At 41.3% G+C, this 23,629-nt stretch overlaps 1 protein-coding gene across 7 annotated transcripts in view; it reads right to left on the bottom strand.

The window, feature by feature from the left end:
* The window catches only part of LOC122563754 (adhesion G protein-coupled receptor B2-like), a 776,300-nt gene that overhangs the window by 82,970 nt on the left and 669,701 nt on the right, over positions 1-23,629 (bottom strand). For all 7 annotated transcript variants that reach the window (XM_043717945.1, XM_043717942.1, XM_043717944.1 and 4 more), the window contains 2 exons: positions 21,138-21,236; positions 8,115-8,286 (listed from right to left, as the gene is read on the bottom strand). In XM_043717945.1, coding sequence (XP_043573880.1) covers positions 8,115-8,286; positions 21,138-21,236 — 271 coding nt within the window. The remainder of the gene's footprint in view (positions 1-8,114; positions 8,287-21,137; positions 21,237-23,629) is intronic.

Genomic DNA, 23,629 nt, shown 5'->3' with positions numbered 1-23,629 from the left:
GAACAGCACAGCAGGTCAGGCAGCATCTAGGGAACAGAAGATTCGACGTTTCGGGCACATGCCCTTCTTCAGGAATGAGCAGAGAGTGTTCAGCAGGAGAAGATAAAAGGTAGGGAGGAGGGACTTGGAGGAGGGGAGTTGGAAGTGGAGGAGATGCGGTGGAGGGCACCGTCGACCACGTCGCCTTCCTGACCTGCAGTCTTCTTGTTGACCTCTCCGCCTCCATCCTACTCCGACCTATCACCCTCACCTTGACCTCTTTCCACCTATCACATTTCCAACGCCCCTCCTCCAAGTCCCTCCTCCCTACCTTTTATCTTCTCCTGCTGAACACTCTCTGCTCATTCCTGAAGAAGGGCCTGTGCCCGAAACGTCGAATCTCCTGTTCCCTGGATGCTGCCTGACCTGCTGTGCTGTTCCAGCAATAAAGTTCAAACTACAGAAAAACCAAAGTGAACATGATTGTCCATATTATTCCAGCCAGCCAGTCTATTTTAAGGTGTCCAGGAAGTCCTTTGTCTTCTCTGGTGAGTCAAAATTAAACACGGACCCTCTGTGGCTGAAACTTAATATTGCCGGATATTTTACAGAGTACTGAATATCCAAGTCTCTCAGCCTCCTTTTTACCTCATCAAAGGCCTTTCCCTTGTGGATCACGGCCACAGGAAAGTCTTGGAGAAACATAAATCTTGATCCTTTGTATGTCAGAGCCTGTGGATCCTTCCCCAGTGCTCTAGAAGTTTCCAGAACCATTTGCTTGTCTCTGTAATGCTGGAGTCGCACTAGGGTGGAGGCGCTGGTCCGATCCGGGCCTGTGCACTGCGACCCGGTGGGCCTGCTCAACCCGCACCCGGCCTGCCCCGACTTCCAGTTTCAGAAACTGCCGGAGCCATTGGTCGAAGAAGCTTACCAGCTGGCCTCTTCTTCCAGTTCCGGTAGCCCGACCAGGCGGATGTTCTTGATTTTTGTGGTCATTGACCTGCTCTACTAAGGCCCGTACCTGCTGTTCCAGGGCCTGGAACCGACCCGCCGAGGATTCCACCGTGATTTCGGAGGACATGGTCTGCTGCTCCAGCTCCATGACGTGCTGCCCAAGATGCTGGATCTCCTGGTCATACTGCTGCAGCACAGCTAAGATCGGTTCCAGCCTGGTCCGGGTCTTCTCCATCGCTGGAACGATCTTCTCTTGGAGTTTCATGAGATCCGAGACCAGGCTGTGCTCCACAGGTAAGTCCCCTGGGGCATTTGCGGAAGCATGTCCGTTGCTGCAGGGGAGTGCCCTGCTTGGTGTAATCCTCGCTGTCCTTTTCCTTTAGTCACTTTTCGTAACCAATTGAACTGACATCCGGCAATTCTGGGGATCCAAAACTACTGATTTTTACCACAATGGGTGAGAAAGGGAGGGTGAATGTACCACTTTATCTGGGTTCTGGTGCAGAGCTCAGCAGGGCAGACCTACTGAATTGCCACCATCTTGGACCTTCTCATGTTATTTTTGATCTCAAAGAGGAATGTGCAATGTGCATGCACATCTCCAGCATGGGTTGTGTTGAATGCATCGAGGTGAGTTATGATTGACACTAGTGCTATTACTTCTGACTTTGCCGCTTCAGCTCAAGTTTCCCTTAAACTTCTATAACTGAGCAAATATTCAGCAACAAGATGGGCCAACTAAGCAGAGCTATTGTAAACTAAATATGTTCGGTGCTGATTTCTATGGTTTCCAGCTGAGTTTGCAGAGTTGCTGTGAGTCTTCCACTGATGCAGCTGGCAGAGTCAATCTGGGGTGCAGAAGACTTTGATTCTGGCTTCAAAGATTCTTGTCAGATCACTTACTCCAAGATTCCCCCTTGGCCAGTAGCATTCAAGGAAGGTCTTTTCTACCTGGGACTTTGAGAAGCATTTCTTTTCTTTCAACCTAAGAAGGAGCTTCTTATTGAAATCTGGCATCTCTTGCAAATCTTCAGATAGGACCAATAATGTACTACTGGTAACAGGGAAGGTAATTGTGGCCGTGGAAACCTTGTAGTTTACAACAGCTCTGGTTAGTTGGCCCATCTTGTTGCTGAATGTTTGTTCAGTCATAGAAGTTTAAGAGAATCTTGACCTGATGACACCACTCAGAGAAAGTGAGGACTGCAGATGCTGGAGATCAGAGCTGAATCACTAACATTGTCCACAGCACTGGTAGAAGTAAAGTTGCCATAGTCTTATTGGGCTGCTCCCTCATTAGAGAGAGAGAGAAAGAGAGAGAGAAGACAGGTGGTGGTGGTTTAACCTGAGAGTCACCACGGTTCAGGCGAGGGGACAGGTTGAGAAACAGGGTCCTTCATTGTGACCTCTGCTGGTATGGGAATTAAATCCACTCTGTTGGCATCATTCTGCATTGCAAACCAACCATTCAGCCAACTAACCAAAGCCCAGAGCACTACACAAATGAGGTGCCCGATGTTCTTTCTACCAGAGAGGTGAGTACATTATCTTCCCTCTGACCAGATAGGTGCAGGTGAAATGTGGAAGATGGCCGATTTTCTCGTTGTGCATTACCATTTGCTGCACAATCATGGTGCAGCATCTAAATGCAGAGATTAGATTAGATTCCATACAGTGTGGAAACAGCCCATTTGGTCCAACAAGTCCACATCGACCCTCTGAAGAGTGACCCATCTAGACCCATTCCCCCACATTTACTCCTGACTAATGTACCTAACACCATGGACAATTCACCGAACCTACACATCTTTGGATTGTGGAAGGAAACCGGAGCACCTGGAGGAAACCCACGCAGACACAGGGAGAATGTGCAAACTCCACACAGGCAATTACCCGAGGCGGGAATTGAACCCAGGTCCCTGGCTCTGTGAGGCAGCAGTGCTAACCAGAGCCACCGCGCCGCCCTCAATGTACCACAGCTCGAAAAATTCTATACCAGTGTTCCTAAATTTTATCTGTAACTCCATATTGAGCTTTGAAAATTGGTTCAACCTCCCATTGAGGGCTGTGAGAGTGAGACCCTCTTAGAAAGGGAGCATAGCTTTTGTAACTTGGTTCAAGCTCCACTGCAGCCGTTACTTCTTCAGATTTCACAATCCCAAAGTTATAGATCATAACTCATGTCAGGACTCATTTCTGTCCCAGCAACAGATGATACGAAGATTGGTGGAGTTGTGGATAGTGAGGAGGGCTCTTGTCGGCTGCAATGGGACTTGGATATGATGCAGAGCTGGGCTGAGGAGTGGCAGATGGAGTTCAACCCTGCCAAGTGTGAGGTTGTCCATTTTGGAAAGACAAATAAGAATGCGGAATACAGGGTTAACGATAGGGTTCTTAGTGAGGTGGAGGAACAGAGGGATCTTGGGGTCTATGTTCATAGATCTTTGAAAGTTGCCACTCAGGTGGAGAGAGCAGTCGTACGAGGCTAGGTTGAGAGTTCTCGGCCTTTTCTCGTTGGAACGGCGAAGGATGAGGGGTGACTTGATCGAGGTTTATAAGATGATCAGAGGAATAGATAGAGTAGACAGTCAGAGACTTTTTCCCCTGGTACAACAGAGTGTTACAAGGGGACATAAATTTAAGGTGGAAGGTATAGGGGGGATGTCAGGGGTGGGTTCTTTACCCAGAGAGTGGTGTGGGCATGGAATGCGCTGCCTGTGGGAGTGGTAGAGTCAGAATCTTTGGTGACCTTTAAGCGGCAATTGGATAGGTACATGGATGGGTACTTAAGCTAGGACAAATGTTCGGCACAACATCGTGGGCCGAAGGGCCTGTTCTGTGCTGTATTGTTCTATGTTCTAACAGTGAAGGAACAGCGATATAATTCCAAGTCAGGATGATGTGTGACTTGGAGGGTAACTTGCAGGTAGCAGTGTTCACATGCATCGTCTGATCTTGTTATTCCAGATAGTAGAGATTGTGGGTTTGGAAAGTGCTGTTTCAGGAATTTTTGACCAGTGTTGCAGTGGGTCTCTTTTGTGCTATATGCTAAGGCCACTCTGCAATACTGGTGGACAAAGTGAATGTTTAAGTTGGTGAATACTGTCCTGATCCAGCAGGATGCTTTGATCTGCCACAACCTTGTCATGGGCTACAGACTGGATAGTAGACAGACAGTAGCAAGAGCATAGTTGTTGTGGCAGTGGTGAAAGAACAAATAATTCCTGATGAAGGGCTTTTGCCCGAAACGTCGATTTTGCTGCTCCTCGGATGCTGCCTGAACTGCTGTGCTCTTCCAGCACCACTAATCCAAAGAACAAATAATGTTCTATAAGTTCAAAGTAGGAACATGTCCTTTTCTTTATTCACTCATGGTATGTGGGTGCCACTGATTGGACCAGCATTTATTGCCTACCCTCATTGACAGGGCAATTAAGAGTCAACCATATTGCTGTGGGCTTTAGGCTCACATGTAGGCCATATCAATCAGGACAAATGTTTCCTTCCTTAAAGATCATTAGTGAATTGGATCAGTTTTTCCGACGTTGGTTTCATGGTCATCATTCCAGGATTTTATTGAATGGAACTTTCACCATCTGTTGTGTAGCAAGATTCAAACCTGGGTCCCCAGAACATTATTTGCATATCTGGATTAATAGTCCAGTGATAATATCACTAGGCCATTGCCTTCTCTCTATCAAGTCACTGCACCACCCTCTAGGCAACCCTTAGCAATCCTGATAATCTGTCACTGCTATAAAATTCTACTTGATCATTTTGGGCAGTGACATCCAAAACAATATAGAAACAAACACTGATGCCAAACTCTCAGCCTGAACCTCCATTACACACTCAGATTTTGGGTAAATGCTGTTTGTGTGACACTGAAAGCTAAAACATCAGGTGCTGCATCATATTTGGATTTGTAAGTCTTCTCATGGAATTGGGCATCACTCATGAGTTAAAAAGTATGGGCTCAGAGTACAAATCTGTAGCTAAGTTAATGTTGGACTTCTTCATGCTCTTTGATAGTAACCGAAGGCTATTTGGAAGGCTTGTCAATTTATCATATCTCTCTGAATCGATGTCAGTCAGCCCTTTTCTGTGTGCTATCTCATTTAAGTCTTCATTTGAGTCCTCTGCAACAGACCTCATATGCAGGGAATTGGCAGTTATGATTCTTTCCTTCTACTTTGGCTGCTAGTCATTCATATGTTGTGTCTCTTCCTGATGCCACAGACAAATTTTATATGTTCCCTTTTATGTGACCATTGTGTGTGGATGTGTGTATTTTCTTATCCTTGAAATTACTAACTCAATGCAAATAATCCAGTAGCAAGTGTTTGGTTGTTTAAAATGAGCAAGATTATATGCTTTCGTACCATTTATCCTGCAGGTTTTTAATGAAAATTCATTCAACGTATCCACACTTTCACAGTTTTCACAGAAGCATGTCAGTATTGCTACAAATAAGGTATTGAGAGGCCTCATCTACTTCCAGGCCTGGTCCAAAGTAAGCCATGTCCAGAGGAGAGTCCTTTTGTCCACTCTGGTAGTAAGATAGATTTTTAATCTCCAAAAGATGTCTGATGATCCTTCTACATTCTTGTAGAACTCTGAGCTCAAAAACTGCATGAATTTATGTAAAACTCTGTTATCTCACTTTTTAGATTAGAATCAATTTAAACATCAGGTCATAGACAGAGAACACAGGGGGCTAACACCTTCAACATATTGTCTAGCTATCACCATTGTTAACAGCTAACCCGAGAATGCAACTTTAAAAAAGGGTTTGTGATTTACACATGAAAGAGGTGAAACTATCACTGTATTCTAACAGATGAAAGGCTTAACAGACAATCAATTCTTCCATATATAATTTCAGTTACATCACACTGCAAATTTTTGCTATAAATTCTGTGTTACGATCGAGCCCTCCACAATCACCTGATGAAGGAGCGTCGCTCCGAAAGCTAGTGTGCTTCCAATTAAACCTGTTGGACTATAACCTGGTGTTGTGTGATTTTTAACTTTGTACACCTCAGTCCAACACCGGCATCTCCGAATGATGATCCTTGGAATCTTCACTTTCCGTCTTTGAAAAATGTAGCTTTTAGAAAATATACGTTTAAAGATTTATGATATTATCGTGAGGTGGCTGATGAGACATCAATCTCTAAAGTGTGCATAATGCCAGTATTTGAAAGGCTGAGAGGATGAGATTGAGTCTTAGTGATTTATCATCATCAGTTTCCTAGGATTTTGGCCCCTGCAGCAATACCTCAGAACGTGATGTTTTTAGGTATTTAAAAGGAGAAAATCCATGGATGGAATTGCAGTGAGAGAAGGTGGAAGGGAAAGCAAGAAGTGTGTTTACACATAGTGCAGACTTAGAATCAGACATGATTGTGGGATAAGGGAAAAAGTGGGATGCAAAACTGATGCAGAGTCAGCTTCAATATTTTAATCTTGCCACTAGTCATGATTGCAGTGGTCAATGCTATCCCCTCTATTGGGGCAAGGACACGTGAGTGTGCCTATCTTTGCTATTTAGACATTGCTAGTTGCAATTATGCAAAACCTCACTGTGTAAAACTTAGAGAACTATGTCATTGGGTATAGTGTATAGAGGAACCTCGATTATCCGAACAACATGGGCGGGTAGTATTTTGTTTGGATAATCAAATGCTCAGATAATCGAATGCTGGATAACACTGTTTCGCCAAGCATCAAGGCCTTGTGATCTTGCTCGGATAATCAAATGCTGGATAATCTAGGTTCTTCTATAATTTGTATGGCTGCCATAGCTGGGCACTTGATAATGTGTGCAAACTGAGAACTACAGTGAGGAATCTTACAGCAGTGGGTGGGGGTGAGGTCAGGCTGTGAATAGGAAATGTAAAAGGTAAAGGTAAAGTTGCCATAGGGTTGCTCTCTCATTGGACAGAAATGACTGGTGATGGTTTAACCTGAGGGTTACCATACCTCAGGCAAGGAGAGAGACCTTCATGGTAACCTCAGCTGTGTGAGAATTAAGCTGACCCTCTGAATAGGATGATGAAATCAGGCTTGATTGGTCATTTTCATACTGGAGTTAAGGGGGATGTTAAACTGAGCAGTGTATGGAGTTGCTGATTCATTTCTAAAGAAACAACCCTGGGAAATGCATTCACTGATCATGACCACTCATGTTAAACCTTATCTTGCACTGCCACATGCCTTCAGGCTACACGACTGACATTGGCTATTGTGGTTATCTGTTCCCACTGCCTCTACAGTGTCTGTGTAATGCCTAGAGGATGGAAAATATCCTATGCTGAGGCCTCTAGTTTTACAGTATGGAACCTTGCATCATGTTCATTCTTCTTGTAGGTTAGTCTTCTCCAGCCATTTCTAGTACCTTAAGATTTCCAGCCTCCAATTTGTCTGCTTTGGAATCCAGCATATGCAGTTATTTGTCTCTAATCTATTTCTAGTAGCTTCCCTGGAGGGGAAGTAGGCTGGCTTTAGGTGATGCAGTTAAACTTTCAGTGGTGCTAGCTTTACATACACTTTAGCCCTTGCTGAACTAAGCAGGCATTTTGCAACACTTTTTTGGGCTTGTGTTTTTACTGATCATGTCAGGTTACAATGAGAAAAATTCTGCAAGCACTCAGACAATCATTCAAAGCAGAAAAACCTATATTTCAGCTGTGTTGTTACCTGAACAGAAGGAGGACTTCAAATGACCTTTAACCTGTTTTCTTTAGGTTAAAGAGAGTAAATTCAGATTGGGCTATTACACCTGATTACTGCTAAATGATGCCTCTGAGCAAAGCATTTGTAAAAATGCCAGATAGGGAAGCAATACCGAGATGTTCCAATGTGGTTGAGAAGTATTTTCATAAATATTGATCTCCTTAAGGTTTAAATGTTTGCACAGGATAATGGATGATTCAGAAACTCTCCAACACTGTGCCTAATTGATCTGAGACCAGGTACTCACATGAGACAATCAATCCCAACTCCAATACATATTCACTCTCTTTAAGTAGGTGTGTCACAGCAACTTCATGACAGCCAGCTTCAACACAGGTACTGTTCAAGGATATTGCTTGCATTGTTACACTGAAGCACAGACACCCCTGATGAGACAGGGGGTTCAACCCTCAGTGATGTTGATTTGATTTGACTGCACATACCTCTCGTCTCAGGAAGCAGTGGACCGTGATAATAACAAAGCCTTGAACGGAGTCAAAAACTGCAAACAATATTTGAAACAAAATCGATCGCCTGTCAGTCATCGCCAGAACAGCTGACATCCAGGTCAGTGCCAGCAATGGGAGAACAACGCACGAGCTCCACAGGGATGCCCTGGAGGAACAGAGAAGAATGGCAGTCTTAATTAAAATGATAAGTGTGATCAATTATATTCAGTTACAATCTCATAATTTATAAGGGTATTTTTTGAATTCTGTGCCTCAATTTGTTTTTTGACATGTAATACTTAGTTTTTAATTCTAACTACAAATCAAACTGGACATTCAAATGGGGGTTCTCAGAGGATAGGGTTCTGCAAGACGATTTAAGAGGCCCAGATTGTTATATTTTTTGACTTCCTAGTTCATTATTTCTGTTGCAGTCTATGTTTTTGAAGAATATTGTCTGCAAAAACATGCTTTCCCATTGGGTAGCTGTTGCAGTATTCATGAAATTGGTATAGTTCCCATGCCTACCTCAACAACATGTTGCATTTTTATAGGTTTCCTACAAGTAAGAATCTCTGAGGAAGCACCATTATTTCCAAGGGCTGCTTCCAGTTTTGTCAATGTTAGCAGAGTGCTTGTAGTGTGACAACATGAACTTGGATCTCTGACAATGTGTGAATAATAGCGGATGATTCCTGCTATTATGTCGCAATTAGCATGCAGTCCTGATAATGCTGTTACCAGCAGAGAACTTGAGAGTGATTTCTGAACAACTGTTACAAATTATTTTTGTACATCTTGGAGGGACTGCACTTACCTATTCACTAATGATACTTCCACAATAAATCCTTTCTTATCTCTAGACTTAACTGTTCTAACACAATCCTGGCTGGCCTCCTAGATTCAATTCTCCATTAAGGTGAGGCTCTCCAAAATTATGCTGTTCCAGTCACAATTCATACCAAATACCATTTTCCCTGTGCTCATTGACTCAAGGCTAGCCAACAGCTTGACTTTAAAATTCTCATCCATGCTTTCAAATCCTTCCCTCTTCTGGGTTTGCCTATCTCTGAAATCTTCTCCAGCTCCACAACCTAGATTTCTGTTTATCTCTAATTCTGCTCTCTTCTGAAGAAGTTTGATTTAATTGCTCCAACACTGGATGCCATGTCTCCAACTTCATTGGCCCTAAGCCCTGTAATTCCCTTCCTAAACCACTCCACCTCTTTGTCTTAATTTCTTCCTTCAAGATACTTCTGACATATTTGACCATCTTTAGGTCATCTCTGTGATATCTCCTTCTTGTGACTTAAAGTTATATATTTTTTGATGATGTCTATGTGAAGTACCTTGGGACCTTTTATGTTAAAGACACTATATAAATCCAATTGTTTTTTGTTTCTAAAGCCTCGTGAAGTCAAGACATGTGTTTTGCACAGATTAGGTGTCTTAAAATCTGTACTTTAATAATATACCTGCTTCAAACTGTTGAGGAGATCCTGCAGTAATTCTAATGGTGTGTAACGGGCTCGGGTAAGTTGCCAATATGACAGGCTTCTCTGTGGTTTCTTCTGATTAAGCTTCAGAAATCTGTTTTGCTTTTACACTTCTCAAATGCAGGAAATGCACCTTAATTTTTCTGTGATTTTGCTGCTAAACAGCACAGTCTCAAATCAGCAGGAACAGTGTAAATGTGCCAAGTTTCATGGATGAAGGTGTTGTCGAGACTATTGTCGACACTGGGCTAACTTGGGCAAATGCATAATTGTGAGAAGTATAAGCTCGGTTCAACAGGTAGAACTCTTGGAGCGAGTTTAGGTGAATAATTAGGCTGGCTCCTCAATCCAATATGATGAGACTGCTGCATTATTGGAGGCACTGTCTTTCAAATGAAATGTTATTTGAGGACTCCAGACCGTTCCATGGCAGTAAAGAAAAGGGAGTTATCCCAGCATTTTAGTCAACATCCCTTCCTCAGTCAGTATCACCAAAGTAAATTTAACTAGCAATTTATCTCATTTGTTTTAATCTGACTTAGCTGTGTAGAAATGGCTGGCGTGATTACCATATAGTAAAGCTTACAATTCAGAAACAATACATTGGCTGTGGAGTGCATTGGAATACTCTGTGCATGTGTTTTATTGGCATTTGCATTGTGTAACACTGCATGCACAGTGCTGCATGTACATATAACTCTTTGAAAATGATAATTCTAAGAATTATGATAGAATTGCTAGAAATCAAAGTTTGAGGAGAAAGGTGGAAGCTTTGGTGTCTTAATAATAAATTTCTCTCTCTCTATGACCCAACGGAAGAGACTTCATGTGGGAAATAACAAAAAAGCCTGTGTCAATTAGCTGAAGGACGTTATTTATGTTACATAGCTCCTTCAGACTAGTTTCCTTCCTGAAGGTGGCATTACAAGCATTTAGGTCAACCAGATTACTTACGTAAGTCACCCTTTTAGATTTTGATTTCTCAAAAACAAAATGACCTATATTCCAGGGAGGACAAAGAAAATGCTACAAAGACACTCCAAAGCTTTCCTTGAAGCACAGTAGCATTGACATTGGTGATTTTGGAAGAGCATGCTACAAATAGTTGGAAACGATGACAACTTGTCCATCAAGCTGCATATGCTTATACTCCAAAAACCTTCACAATGTAACAGAGAGATGGCAGAGAACGAAAGCAGAAGAAGCAAACTCTGTACTTCAGACACCGCTATCTTGCTCCATTTGCCAGAATTATGGGGAATTTGTCTGTTTGGTCACTAGAAGACCCAAAGCAGAAATTCACGACTCTGAGGAGACTTCATTCTCCAATTGAGAGATAAACAATGACATGCTCCTTTGGATACAGGCCTTGATATATATATTCTTGTGCCAGATAAGATGAAAGTTGTTGTCAGTTTAATGAACCAAATGTCCTTATGGGAGTTAAGCAATAAAATGATCTCAGGTTTAGAGGAAACTGGATTAAGGGTATACTTTGGACATCAGTCATGATAGTGGGACATTTGAATAGGAAGATGTGATTGAATGAGTGTTTGGCATGAGAGATTCACCAGTTCCCTCAAAATAAAATACATTTATAGGCAGTCAAGAAGGAAAGATCACTTTAGACAGAGAGGTGTTTCCTGAAATTGAGCTATTCTGGCTGCAGTCTCAAAGTTTGGTTAGCTCAAGAAGATGAAAACAGAAGGGGTTGACACCATGAACCTGCTTCATTGATCCTTTCATATAACATGAAAGTTGCAAATTGTCTTATCTGCCACTAGTCTTATTCCTTGTCTGTCCACTTAAAACAGTTGCTTCATAATAAACTACTTTAAAACATGATGTGTGATTTCAACCTCTTTTAGGTAATCATGACTCCTAGACAAAATCCTACCTGGTTATTTATGTGTGTGCATAAAGCATATAAATGAACAATAGTACACAATGGGTCTCTGCAATGGCCAATAATCGACATAATAAAGTATTGCAGATGAGTTGCATTTGATAGCTGGTCAAAATAATGGCCTTCAGAACTCCATTATAATCACCGAGTCTTTGAATAAAACTTTGAGAAATGTATACGTTCTGATTTTGTTTGATAGAGAGGTAACTTTCTTTCTTCACAGAAATAAAATTGCCTAACCCAATCCAGAGAGATGTGGAACAGATTTGCAGAGCCAGGGCGTTGTGAGTGGGCATTGAGTTATCGCTGCACGTTGTTGTAATTCCGATAGCTAAAATTGCACAGCACTTCCAGTAAAAGGGCATGGTCAAGCTCTTCGGTCCTTGTTCATATGGGACTATCCTAATTAACAAGCACCTGGTTTTCAGAGTGGCTTTATGGCAAATCAATTCTGTCCAGACACAACAATGATACAACTAGCTCAGGGCTTCCTAAAGTTGAGTACTAGGTGACATCTTGGGGTCCCAAACTTTGAGGCACCAATGGCTAACATCCCACCCCTGTTCTGATAGGTCACCACCTCTAATATTCACCAAGGAATTGAACAACTTCCAAACCACACAATGGATTCACAATGGGAAAGAGTTTAGAAAACATGAAATGAGTTGATCAATAGTTTACAGCACCATGGAAAGGTCCCCTGACCTGCTATCATGGTTATCATATTATCATGTTAATCACAAAGAGTCGTTTGGTTCCAAATTTACATCTACAAATTAATAATTTTGACACCATGGATACCAAGAGACCCTTTCTTCACCTCCTACTGAATAGGAGTCACTAGTTAATGTTGCAAGATAATGACTGGATTTTTGATTGAAGACAGTCCACACTCTTGTCAGTGAACACTGATAATCTTCATGAAGTTACTACAGACCAGTGAGCCTGACGTCGGTGGTGGGGAAGTTGCTGGAGAGGGTACTGAGAGATAGGATCTATTTATATTTGGAAAGGAATGAGCTTATTAGTCATGGGAAACATGGTTTTGTGCGGGGGAGATCGTGCCTTACCAACTTGATAGAGTTCTTCGAGGAAGTGTCCAAGTTGTTAGATGAAGGAAGGGCTGTTGATGTCATATACATGGACTTTAGTAAGGCGTTTGATAAGGTTCCCCATTGGACTAATGGAGAAAGTGAAGTTACATGGTGTGCAGGGTGTTCCAGCTAGGTGGGTAAAGAACTGGTTGAGCAACAGGAGACAGCGAGTAGTAGTTGAAGGGAGTTTCTCGAAAAGAAGAAAGGTGACCAGTGATGTTCCACAGAGGTCAGTATTGGGGCCACTGTTGTTTGTAATATACATAAATGATCTAGAAGAGGGCACTGTTGGTATGATCAGCAAGTTTGCAGATGAACACAAGATTGGTGGAGTAGCAGCAAGCATAAGGGACTGTCAGAGAATACAGGAGAATATAGATAGACTGGAGAGTTGGGCGGAAAAGTGGCAGATGGATTTCAATCCAGACAAATGTGAGGTGATGCATTTAGTCAAGTCTAATTCTAGAGCGAATTATACAATGAATGGAAGAGCCTTGGGAAAGGTTGATGGGCAGAGAGGTCTGGGAGTGTAGGTCTATTGTACTCTGAAGGTTGCTGCACAGGTGGATAAAGTGGTCAAGAAGGCATATAGTATGCTTGCCTTCATTGGACAGGGTATTGAGTATAAGAGCTGGCAAGTCATGTTAAAATTGTACAAGACACTGGTTCGGCCGCATTTAGAATACTGTGTACAGTTCTGGGCGTCACATTACCAAAAAGATGTGGACGCTTTGGAGAGGGTGCAGAGAAGGTTTACAAGGATGTTGCCTGGTATGGAAGGTGCTAGCTATGAAGAGAGGTTGAGTAGGTTAGGTTTATTTTCACTAGAAAAAAGGAGATTGAGGGGGGACCTGATTGAGGTCTACAAAATCAGGAAGGGTATAGACAAAATCAGCAAGGATAAAGACAAGCTTTTTCCCAGGGAGAAGGATTCAATAACGAGAGGTCATACTTTCAAAGTGAGAGGTGGAAAGTTTAAGGGGGATACATGCGGCAAGTACTTCACACAGAAGGTGGTGGGCGTTTGGAACGCGTTGCCAGCAGAGGTAGTAGAGGCAGGCACGTTAGATTTATTTAAGATGCGTCTGGACAGATGCATGAGTAGGTGGGGAGCAGAGGGATACAAATGCTTAGGAATTGACCGACAGGTTTAGACAGTACATTTGGATTGGCTCAGGCTTGGAGGGCCGAAGGGCCTATTCCTGGGCTATAAATTTTCTTTGTTCTTTGTAAGTACATATAGGACAGAATAAGAGAAAACATCTTTGGAATCAAACATCCTCCCAATTTCATATGTAATATTAGGCTCCTCATGCAAATGCTCAGAATGAATAATTTGAGTAAAGCTACAGGTAACCCTTTATTCCACCACTTTCCATTAAGCAATAGCCAAATGTAGATTTGGGCCCGTGATAAGTGGTTTGCAGGTACCAGAATCTCAGCAGAGCCAACATAAGCAGACAAACCCACTGCTAAATGTAAATCCAATGCAATAATTGACATCAAAATGGAGAATGCACCACTTAATTCATTATGTGATGGAGAGGTTTGAGGACAGAGAATCAACACAGGCGAGCTTTCATTATTCTAGATATAATGGGTTGAGAAGTCTCCTTTTGTGACAAATGATTCTTTTCCCAAATTTATTGATGCTTTCTCTATCCTTATGCCAAGTGACCCACTGGGGAAAGCCAAAGTTTTTATTCCTGAAGCTTTTGTCAAAGATTTATCACATAGCAGATCTGAACTTTGAAAACAGCCCAGAGGTCCTGTGCAGTTCTGAACTATGACGGAACACTGTCACAAGTTGAATCTGTAAAGAGACTCTGCTATCAGTGAATAAAGACAAGACTGAATTGCCATTGGCTCCTTTTAGTGTGGTCCTGCAAGGTTGTATTTGAGTTGCAATTTGATATCCAGTAAACTCCAAAGGTACAGAAATAAATTAGTAAACAGAACAGATACCTTTTCAGGGCATTTAAAAACAGTAATGCCACATAATGGACCCTCAACTAGATTCCATGGTTTGGCCAATTATTCCAAAAGGTGGGAAGAGTGCATAAAACTCCCTACTGAGTCCTCCAACGATATATTCACCTGCACAAAGTGCTTGAAGTCTCAGAAATATATATATATAAAATAGATGCTCCAAATCAGTAGTCGAAAAGTGTGGCACTGGAAAAGCAAAACAGGTCAGGTAGCATCCGAGGAGCAGGAGAGTCGATGTTTTGGGCATAAGCTCTTCCTCAGAGGCTTATGCCTGAAACGTCAACTCTTCTATTCCTTGGATGCCAGGATTCCAATGCATTGCTAATGAGGACATCAACATAGGCAAACTTAACTCATATCATTTTAGGATAGGTTTTGTATGAATCCCCTACACCTTCACATAAACATTGGAGTTAGTGCATATTTCCCGAATAAAATCAACAATTTTGCACTGTACATCTAAAGTTTCTAGTTTCTTCAATATGACTGAACATAGTACTATGTTAAAAGCCTTGTGAAAATCCATGAAAGCAATGTTTGCCTACCGCTGCACAATCTTGAAAAAAGCCACTGGAGATGTTACTGAAGGCAAAGGTTTCACACATATGTTTCAGCAATCTTCAGCTTGTGCATAATATTTAAACATTGCTGTCAGTAGCCCTCAGAGTTAGTAAGTGCTGTGATGAACCTCTTCCAGCCAGTATTGGAGACATTTTTGTGATCATTGGCCATCCCGAAGAGGAGTTATTGTGATCATTGGCTGCAGTATTTCACAGACATGAGGAGTGCTAAGCTTGATGTTATCCACCAGAAATATTGCATGGCATCAAACAGCAACATCATGCTAACTGAAACAGCCAACACTGGCGCATTCATGACAGAAGGTCATTACCTTGCAGTTAATTTGAGTATTGTGCTTAGCGTTTAGCAGAAACCCAGATATTCATAGGTACTATTTAAAAAACTATACAAACCATCATTTGACAGGAAAAATTCCAGTTGTTGCATTGCTTATCGTCTGAACTTCGTATCTGAGTCACTAATCCTTTCCAGAGTTACAGACGATTCCTCATTGAGGTTTTCATGCTTTGCTTTTACTGTTTTACTTTAAGTCTGCCCTTCTTAGTTTGGATATACAAAGTTTTCCATTAGAATACTAGCGGTGTGTTAGAGTATGATTTGGTTGTAACATTGAATGACCTTAAACTATGCGCCTGTTGAATTCAAAGGGCAGTAAAATCCAGAGAGCAACAAAAACAGTTTTCTGGTCTGATCCCATCAGTTTTCCACTGAACTGGTTAGATTTAAAATAACCCTTGAACCGACTTATTCGTACCTACTGTGTGCTTCATGGTTGATACACTGGTATCATGAGTTGTAGCTGCTTAAGGTTGCTCCCTCAGTGTCACACCTCATCACTGGCTGGCTGCTGAGATTGTCGTGGCTCAACATTTTCCCAAGCTTTGCTTCTCCATACAAGCCAGCCATATCCAGAACTGTAAACTGAAGTAGGCAGTGCCCTATTTTGAAAACTATTTCCTGAAAATTTAGATGTGTAAAAGCATCAGTTCTGTAACTTATCTCAGTGAAGTCTCAGAAGGCTTGCAATTTTCCGGCCCGTAAAGCTGTCTTTCCTTAATTAATAATACACAACTTTGCAGCAATTTTAAAAGGAAAGAGAAGGTTTGCATTTCTATACCTTTCACAACCTTATGATATCCCAAAGTGCTTTAGAGCCAGTCAAATACTTTTAAAGTGTAATCACTGTTGTAATATAGGTATTTTGACTGTTTCCTCTTGACAATTTGCAGATCATTCAGAAGATTGAATTTGCTCTAGTTTCAAAGACAAGCTTGGTGTGATAGATGGCTCATATTTAGACTGAATCATGAACAAACCAACAGGACCAAACTCTGTCAAAAATAGAGTTTAGTAAACCACAAATAGTATGCCAATAGAAATTTTTAAGTAGCAAAATGATGCATTATTTTTTGCGAAGGTTGATGCAGAAATGCTAAATATTAGGGTAAATTATTTTAAGATTCAGTTGAGGTTTATTTTGAAAGAATGTGACTTAGTTCTCAAGATTGTTTCCTGGACTGAGAAGATTTTCCTATGATGAGAGACTGAGAAAACTGGGCCTATACTCTCTGGAGTACAGTGTATTGAAGAATAGCAGGTGGTTGGATTGAAACCCACAGGATTCTGAAGCGGCTTGACAAAGTTGATACTGAAAGGTTTTCCCCCTTGCAGTGGAATCTAGAACATGGGACACAGCCTCAAGATAAGGGGTTGCTAAGCTAATGTTGAGACGATGAACAATTTTGTGACTTAAAAGGTTGAGAACCTTTGGGATCCTCTTCCACAGAAAGCTGTGACTGCTCCATCGCTGAGTATGTTTAAGACAGACGGATAGATTGTTATTCTCTCAGATAATCGGGAAAATGGAGAATGGGTAGAAAGTGCAACTGAGGTAGATTATCAAGCATGTTTGTATTAAATAGTAGAGCAGGCATGAGGGGCCACATTTGCTTGTTATGTTCTGATAATGAGACAGAGGATAGTGGTTCAGATTTGCAGTGATTCTCGTTTTCCAAGCCAGTAGTTAACCTACAAACACAGAGATCTCTTGAAGTTCAACTTCTAATTCTGTTTTACTGTTAAAAATATGAACAGAAAATGGTGTGCAACTTATCACCCACATTTTATAGAGTACATAAAAACTGCAACAGAAAGCTCCACAGAACACATTTCATTGCAGCTGAAAACATACAATGATAAATCTTATATTGTTAATATAACTTCACATAGACCTATAAAGATCCAGTATCCCTTTGAAATGGGCCTGCACCAGTCTTTGCATTAGGTAAACTGAGAATTTTGAAATAATACTTATTAAAAAGCCTTAAGCAACCCATTTGTCTGCCTCTCCAAGCAACAGGTTAATTACAGGTACCTTTTCAAGTTAGGTGTATTTGACTTCAAAATTAAAACAAAACAAGAAAAGAAAACATGATTCAAAAGATTTTGAGATTTTTGTCAGAAATGTTTTACACTAGTGAAAGAGAAATAACTAATTGCATGATAAGAGACAAAAAATATGGCTAACATAATAACAAGAGAAAGGAATATGATATTCAGGAAAAGTGACTAAGTCATTACTGGGAAGAAGGAAAAATAAATGATACATAAATTAGAGAAGGAAGAAAAGGAATGATTCAAAACTGGGAACAAGGAACATGGAAAATCTTTTGATTAAAAAAACATATCTGTACAATCATCAACGAACATCTCCGATCATATCATGGAGGGAAGGACATTGATGAGTAGATGAGATGCTGCTCCTAAAGGATCTCTGAAACAATATCTTAAGACAAAGATGATTGATCTACAACAACCACAACCTTCCTTTGTGCGGATAGCCAGTGACTTCACTTTTACTAGGGCTCGTTGATGTTGAACTCAGTCAATTTTTTCCTGTTATGTTCGGCATAGACTGGTTGGACTGAAGAGTCTGTTTCTAAGCTTAATGTCTCCATGACTGAACCATGACTTTCCTTTTGCTGGGAGGGGTGGCACATAAGCAGTCTGCCTCTCTCCCGGCACTGTCTGTAAACTCCTGACCTGGGCTTTGGCTGATAAGCAGCAAGAAATATTTATGTTACAGTATTGCCAGACAAGGACAATCTGCAACAAGAAAGAATCTGACCAGCTCCCCATTGACATTCAATGGCACGATCATCGCTGAATCAATAAATTCCTGGAGATTACCAGAAATTTACCAAAAACAACCAAATAATATGAGCCGAGAAGCAACTAATTCAATGCCTCAGACAAAGACCATCAACTCTGCTAGGCAAAGGAAACTGGCCAATTCAAGTTAGAATAGATGTTACCAGTCGGTGAATATCACAGTCAACGATAGATTCATCATCCAAAGTTCAGAGTAATGATTTATTCAACAACTGTATCAAACAGAAGTAATACAGTTCCTCAGCAAATAGAAATGTATTGATTTGATGCTGAATAAAAAGGAAACTGCTACTCAGTAAGTCAGAAAACTTGAATAATTTATGATTTTACATTTTCAAATGTGCTGCAATCCCAATGCAAAGAAACCTGAAGAGGTAACTTGCCTCTTTAATGGACAGTACCATTGCACACAATAATTTCAACCCTTGCTGCCTGTTGCCACTGAAACAGATTCATTATTAATGATGATGTTCCTAGCTAAACCTGATGTTTCTTCAACAAAAGTAAAATTACTCTCTGGATTTTCCACATTTTGGCTAAATGTAATTTTCATCGAACTTCATGGAGGATTTCTCTGTACGAGACCTAATATATTTCTTATTGGGGTCATCCCAAACTCACCTACCACACACCAATGGAGCCTTTCTCCAGATTCTCTCACTCATTATAGTTGGATGTACTCACTGCGGCTGGGACACTCTAGGATTACGGGGACTGGCACCATCTTTTAGAAGGTTGTTGTACTCCTGGTTAAGTGCTGGCAGTCTACAGCTTCTCTGCACGGTTCCTAACATGTTCCCTCAACATGAGGAAATTTGTGATAGGCACCTAGAGGTCCTGGTAGGTGGGATGAGCAGAGGAAGGTTGTCCTCTTCCTGCAGGATCAGCAGAAGATGCCATGGCACAAGGTTGCCAGCTGGATCAACACACTTTCAATTGTCTGGAGAATATGCAGCAATGCTGAAGGAAGGTCACTGACTTTCTCTGTTCCACCAAGGTAAGTGCCACCATCTTGTCTCCGCTTCCTCACACTCAATCTCGATTTCTGTTACTGCACAGACCTCCCACCAAGGCTGATGCTCTCCACTCTCACTACTGCCTGCAACATCATCCTCACACACTCTCACCCACACCACTCCCTCAGACCACTAATTGTGTATATCCTCTGTGCCACCTGCTCACTTACTCTGGACACCTCACCACTTTTCCTCCATCTAAACCAGCACCAGTATCAACACTATTGGTTGTAAGTCACTTACATCTCATTCAATCTTGACCTTTCAGGAGGAAACAACTCACTGGAGGGCAAAAAGAGCCAAAACAGGTGTTGGGGTGTCCAAAAATGAGCTAATTCTCTGTAATCCTGACTATGATTACTCCGAGTGGCTAACTGACCGTCCCCACCTCCTTGACTGACTATATGGGGACTTCCTGACAGATGTCATCCCCATGGACTTAACATGGGACTACTCTCCTCAGACCTTAAGACTTAAATAATTTGGTTAATGCACATGCAGTGTGTTTGCTGTGTTATTAAGAGTGATTAGTGCTGTATTTCTCACCATCTTGACTGATAACTGCAAACATCCATGACAAGCTGCGTAGCTTTCTGTCAGTGTTGAACAAGACAAGATAGAAACACTGTACACCTTTAAGCTCTGGCTGAGGGGGCAAAGTGCAAAAAGGTAAACGATGGAAATGTTGTCACCATTCAGGTAAGTGTGAAGTGAGTGTGAGCTAAGAGAGTGAGTGAGCAGTCCTGAGATGCTCCCTGATCTAGTCCATGAGCTGGCTGCCTTTCCTGCGTACAGTGTGTTCTTGCAGCAGCATTGCAAAGAACTCCAAAGTGCAGCATTAAAGTCGAGAAAAAGGTCTCGTCTGACATCTCATTTGATTGTCCCAGGGAGGTATAGCCCTTCTCATTCAAGGCATGGGAAGTTTCCATCCTATGAAATACACATATAGAGAATGAAATGAATCACATGTATGGAGAATGAAATGAATGATTAACACGGCACTGCTTCCAGATAGTGGTAACATCGTGGTTTTATTCCTGTTTTTTCTCCTTTCCCGAAGATGCTGAATCTTGCTGAATCTACATTTTATACAAGTATAGTCAATTACCTGGCTATTCAAACTGCCCTTCTTCATGTGAACAAGTGGGTTTTGACAAGCTACTTGATATTGGGTGGCATCATATGCAAATCTAATGTTGTCATCATCAGATGATCACACATACATACTTTGCAATGAGAGTCACTGAATAGTGATTAGGAACAGGAATGGTGACTGATTTAAACAAAGAACATTACTTCCTGTGAGTACTCCAAGCAACAGCTGAAAGTGAAAATCAAATCTTGAATACACAACTATGTTAAAAAATAGCCACTAATTCCAACAAGAATCAACAGTGGCTGAAGGATGAAGTGGAGTAAATGTGATGAAGCAGGAATATTTTCCTGACTCCCTTAGACAAATTGTACATTTGAATAAGACTGGGAGGAGACATTACTTAAAAAATGCACATATAGACGCATAGGCAAAGAAGAGGGGATGGGATTAGGACTAACTTAATGACTCTTTCAAAGAACTGACACAGGCACAATGGGCTGTAAGGCTTCCACTGACCTTTAAAATTCTAAACCGTACATCATTATTTTTGTATATACAACATTTAATGTTATTTTTAAAGTCTTGTTTAGGCTGAGAAGAAAGGGATACTTTCTCTTTCAAAGTTACCCATGATGCAAGAGTTAGAGATCAAATGGATGAGACTAACATGGCGTTACTGGTGATGGTGGCAGATAATGCTGTAGTTGAAACAACTCCACACTTGGAACATTTGAGCATCAAACCGCTACGGGCTTCACTTGCCTGACTTGAAACAAATGCAAAGCAAAAATGAGGACAAATAACGACTACAAGTTTAAATGCAGAGAAAAAACAGTTGAGAAAAGCAGCACAGATGTAATTAGCTTGCAATATTGGAATGCAAGAAATTGGAATACAATGATTAATCGATTTACAATTATAGAAACAGTGAGAAATTTTAGTTCACAGATTCAGACTTTCTTTTGCAAGGTGGAATTTTTGCAGCTCGTCTTTTTGATTATATGCTAATAAATTTAATATATCAAATCCCTTGAACCTGTATTGTATGAGTCCCACCTCTGACCCACATTGCTTTCAATTGCAACTCTGTAGTTTCCTCCTTTGTGTCCTCAGTCTCATGGATGCAAGGTACACTCAAGCACTGTTATTACCCACCAGTCCAAAGGGTTCGCATTGGGTGAGATTCATTTTGAAATGTCCTTTGCCTCAACTGATTGATAAGTCAATGGGCACAATACAGAAGTTCTTCTAATTATAGAACAGATGTTTAATTTTCTAAACATCATTTGGCACAGCACCAGCTAATATTGTGGTAAGCTACACAGCAATCCACTCTATCCCTCTATTCTAGTCTTCTCCTTGCAGTCTCAAAAGTCACTGTCCCAAACTAAGCCATAATCGATTCATATTTTCAAAGTATTAAAATGCACTTGATCTATGGATGGCTGGAAATCCTATCCTATCATAATTCTGATGCAATAAGAGAAAGCCTGGGAGGTCTCAGTGTAACAATTGTGATCAACTGTGAAGTACAGCACAAATGTGCCTGATCGTTATCACATGCCCTCCATTTAACTCTTCAATCAGGTGCTAACTGAAGTTGAAAGTGAGGACTGCAGATGCTGGAGATCAGAGTCAAGATTAGAGCGGTGCTGGAAAAGCACAGCAGGTCAGGCAGCATCCGAGGAGCAGGAAAATCGACATTTTGGGCACAAGCCCTTAATCAGGAATGAGGCAGGGAGCCTCCAGGGTGCAGAGATAAATGGGATGAGGTTTGGGCTGGGGAAAAGGTAGCTAAGAGTGCAATAAGTGGATGGAGGTGGGGATGAAGGTGATAGGTTGGAGAGGAGGGTGGAGTGGATAGGTGGGAAGCAACATTGGCAGGTAGAACAGGTCATGAGGATGGTGCTGAGCTGGCAGGTTGGAACTGGAGTAAGATGTGGGGAGGGTAAACGAGGAAACTGGTGAAGTCCACTCTAACTAGAGGCCACTTATACTAGACAGGCAATGGGAGACACTTGTCTTGTAGTCTGTGAGAAGATGTCTTTATGAACTTTATAGTTCTTCTACATTCTTTCATAGATTGATGTTTGCTCTATCACCAGATTGAGAAGGGTAATCAGATGAACAATTATTCTAGTGTAGAAGTATCTGCCCACATTGGCATTATATGGCATAAGAGAATCAGTAAATGTTTATATATTCCTCAGTTCATGAGGAATTACAGAACCTGTAGAATACAGAGAAAAGTCAAAGGGATTGTAAGGGTAAATTTTAAAAAATAGCTGTACTGAATATTGTTTAATCATATAAGAACAATATTTCCTTATTCTAAGACAACATTTACAGATAATTCAGAAATAAAATAGCAAGTTTAGAGACTGCTAATTTTACTTATTCCATTAATGAGGGGTGAGTAAAGCAGTTATAATCGAATTTTCATTTGCTCATCAGTAAAATGACCCAGGTCTCATCCTTCATCTCTGCATACCAGTTTATGTAAAATAATTTAATTTAAATGAGTAATGTTTCTTTTTAAGTTAGATGTTCTTTTAAATTTATATGACAAGAATATATGTGGTTCCACATGGGAGACTGATTAGCAAGGTTAGCATGGAATACAGGGAGAACTAGCCATTTGGATACAGAACTGGTTCAAAGGTAAAAGACAGAGGGTGGTGGTGGAGGGTAGTTTTTCAGACTGGAGGCCTGTGACCAGTGGAGTGCCACAAAGATCGGTGCTGGGCCCTCTACTTTTTGTCATTTACATAAATGATTTGGATGAGAGCATAAGAAGAACAGTTAGTAAGTTTGCAGATGACACCAAAATTGGAGGTGTAGTGGACAGTGAAGAGGGTTACCTCAGACTACAACAGGATCTTGATCAGATGGGCCAATGGGCTGAGAAGTGGCAGGTGGAGTTTAATTCAGATAAAGCGAGGTGCTGCATTTTGGGAAAGCAAATCTTAGCAGGACTTATACACTTAATGGTAAGGTCCAAGGGAGTGTTAGAGAATGTGTGCGGAGATGAGTTCGGTGGGGCAGGAGCAGGCGGAGACAATGGGTCGGCCGGGTTTCCTGAAGAAGGGCTTATGCCCGAAACGTCGATTCTCCTGTTCCCTGGATGCTGCCTGACCTGCTGCGCTTTTCCAGCAACAC

This window comes from Chiloscyllium plagiosum, chromosome 27 (assembly GCF_004010195.1).
Source record: "Chiloscyllium plagiosum isolate BGI_BamShark_2017 chromosome 27, ASM401019v2, whole genome shotgun sequence".
Classification (NCBI taxonomy): Eukaryota; Metazoa; Chordata; class Chondrichthyes; order Orectolobiformes; family Hemiscylliidae; genus Chiloscyllium; species Chiloscyllium plagiosum.
Note: the sequence above shows the minus strand (reverse complement) of the source record. Positions and strands in the feature narration are given on the sequence as shown.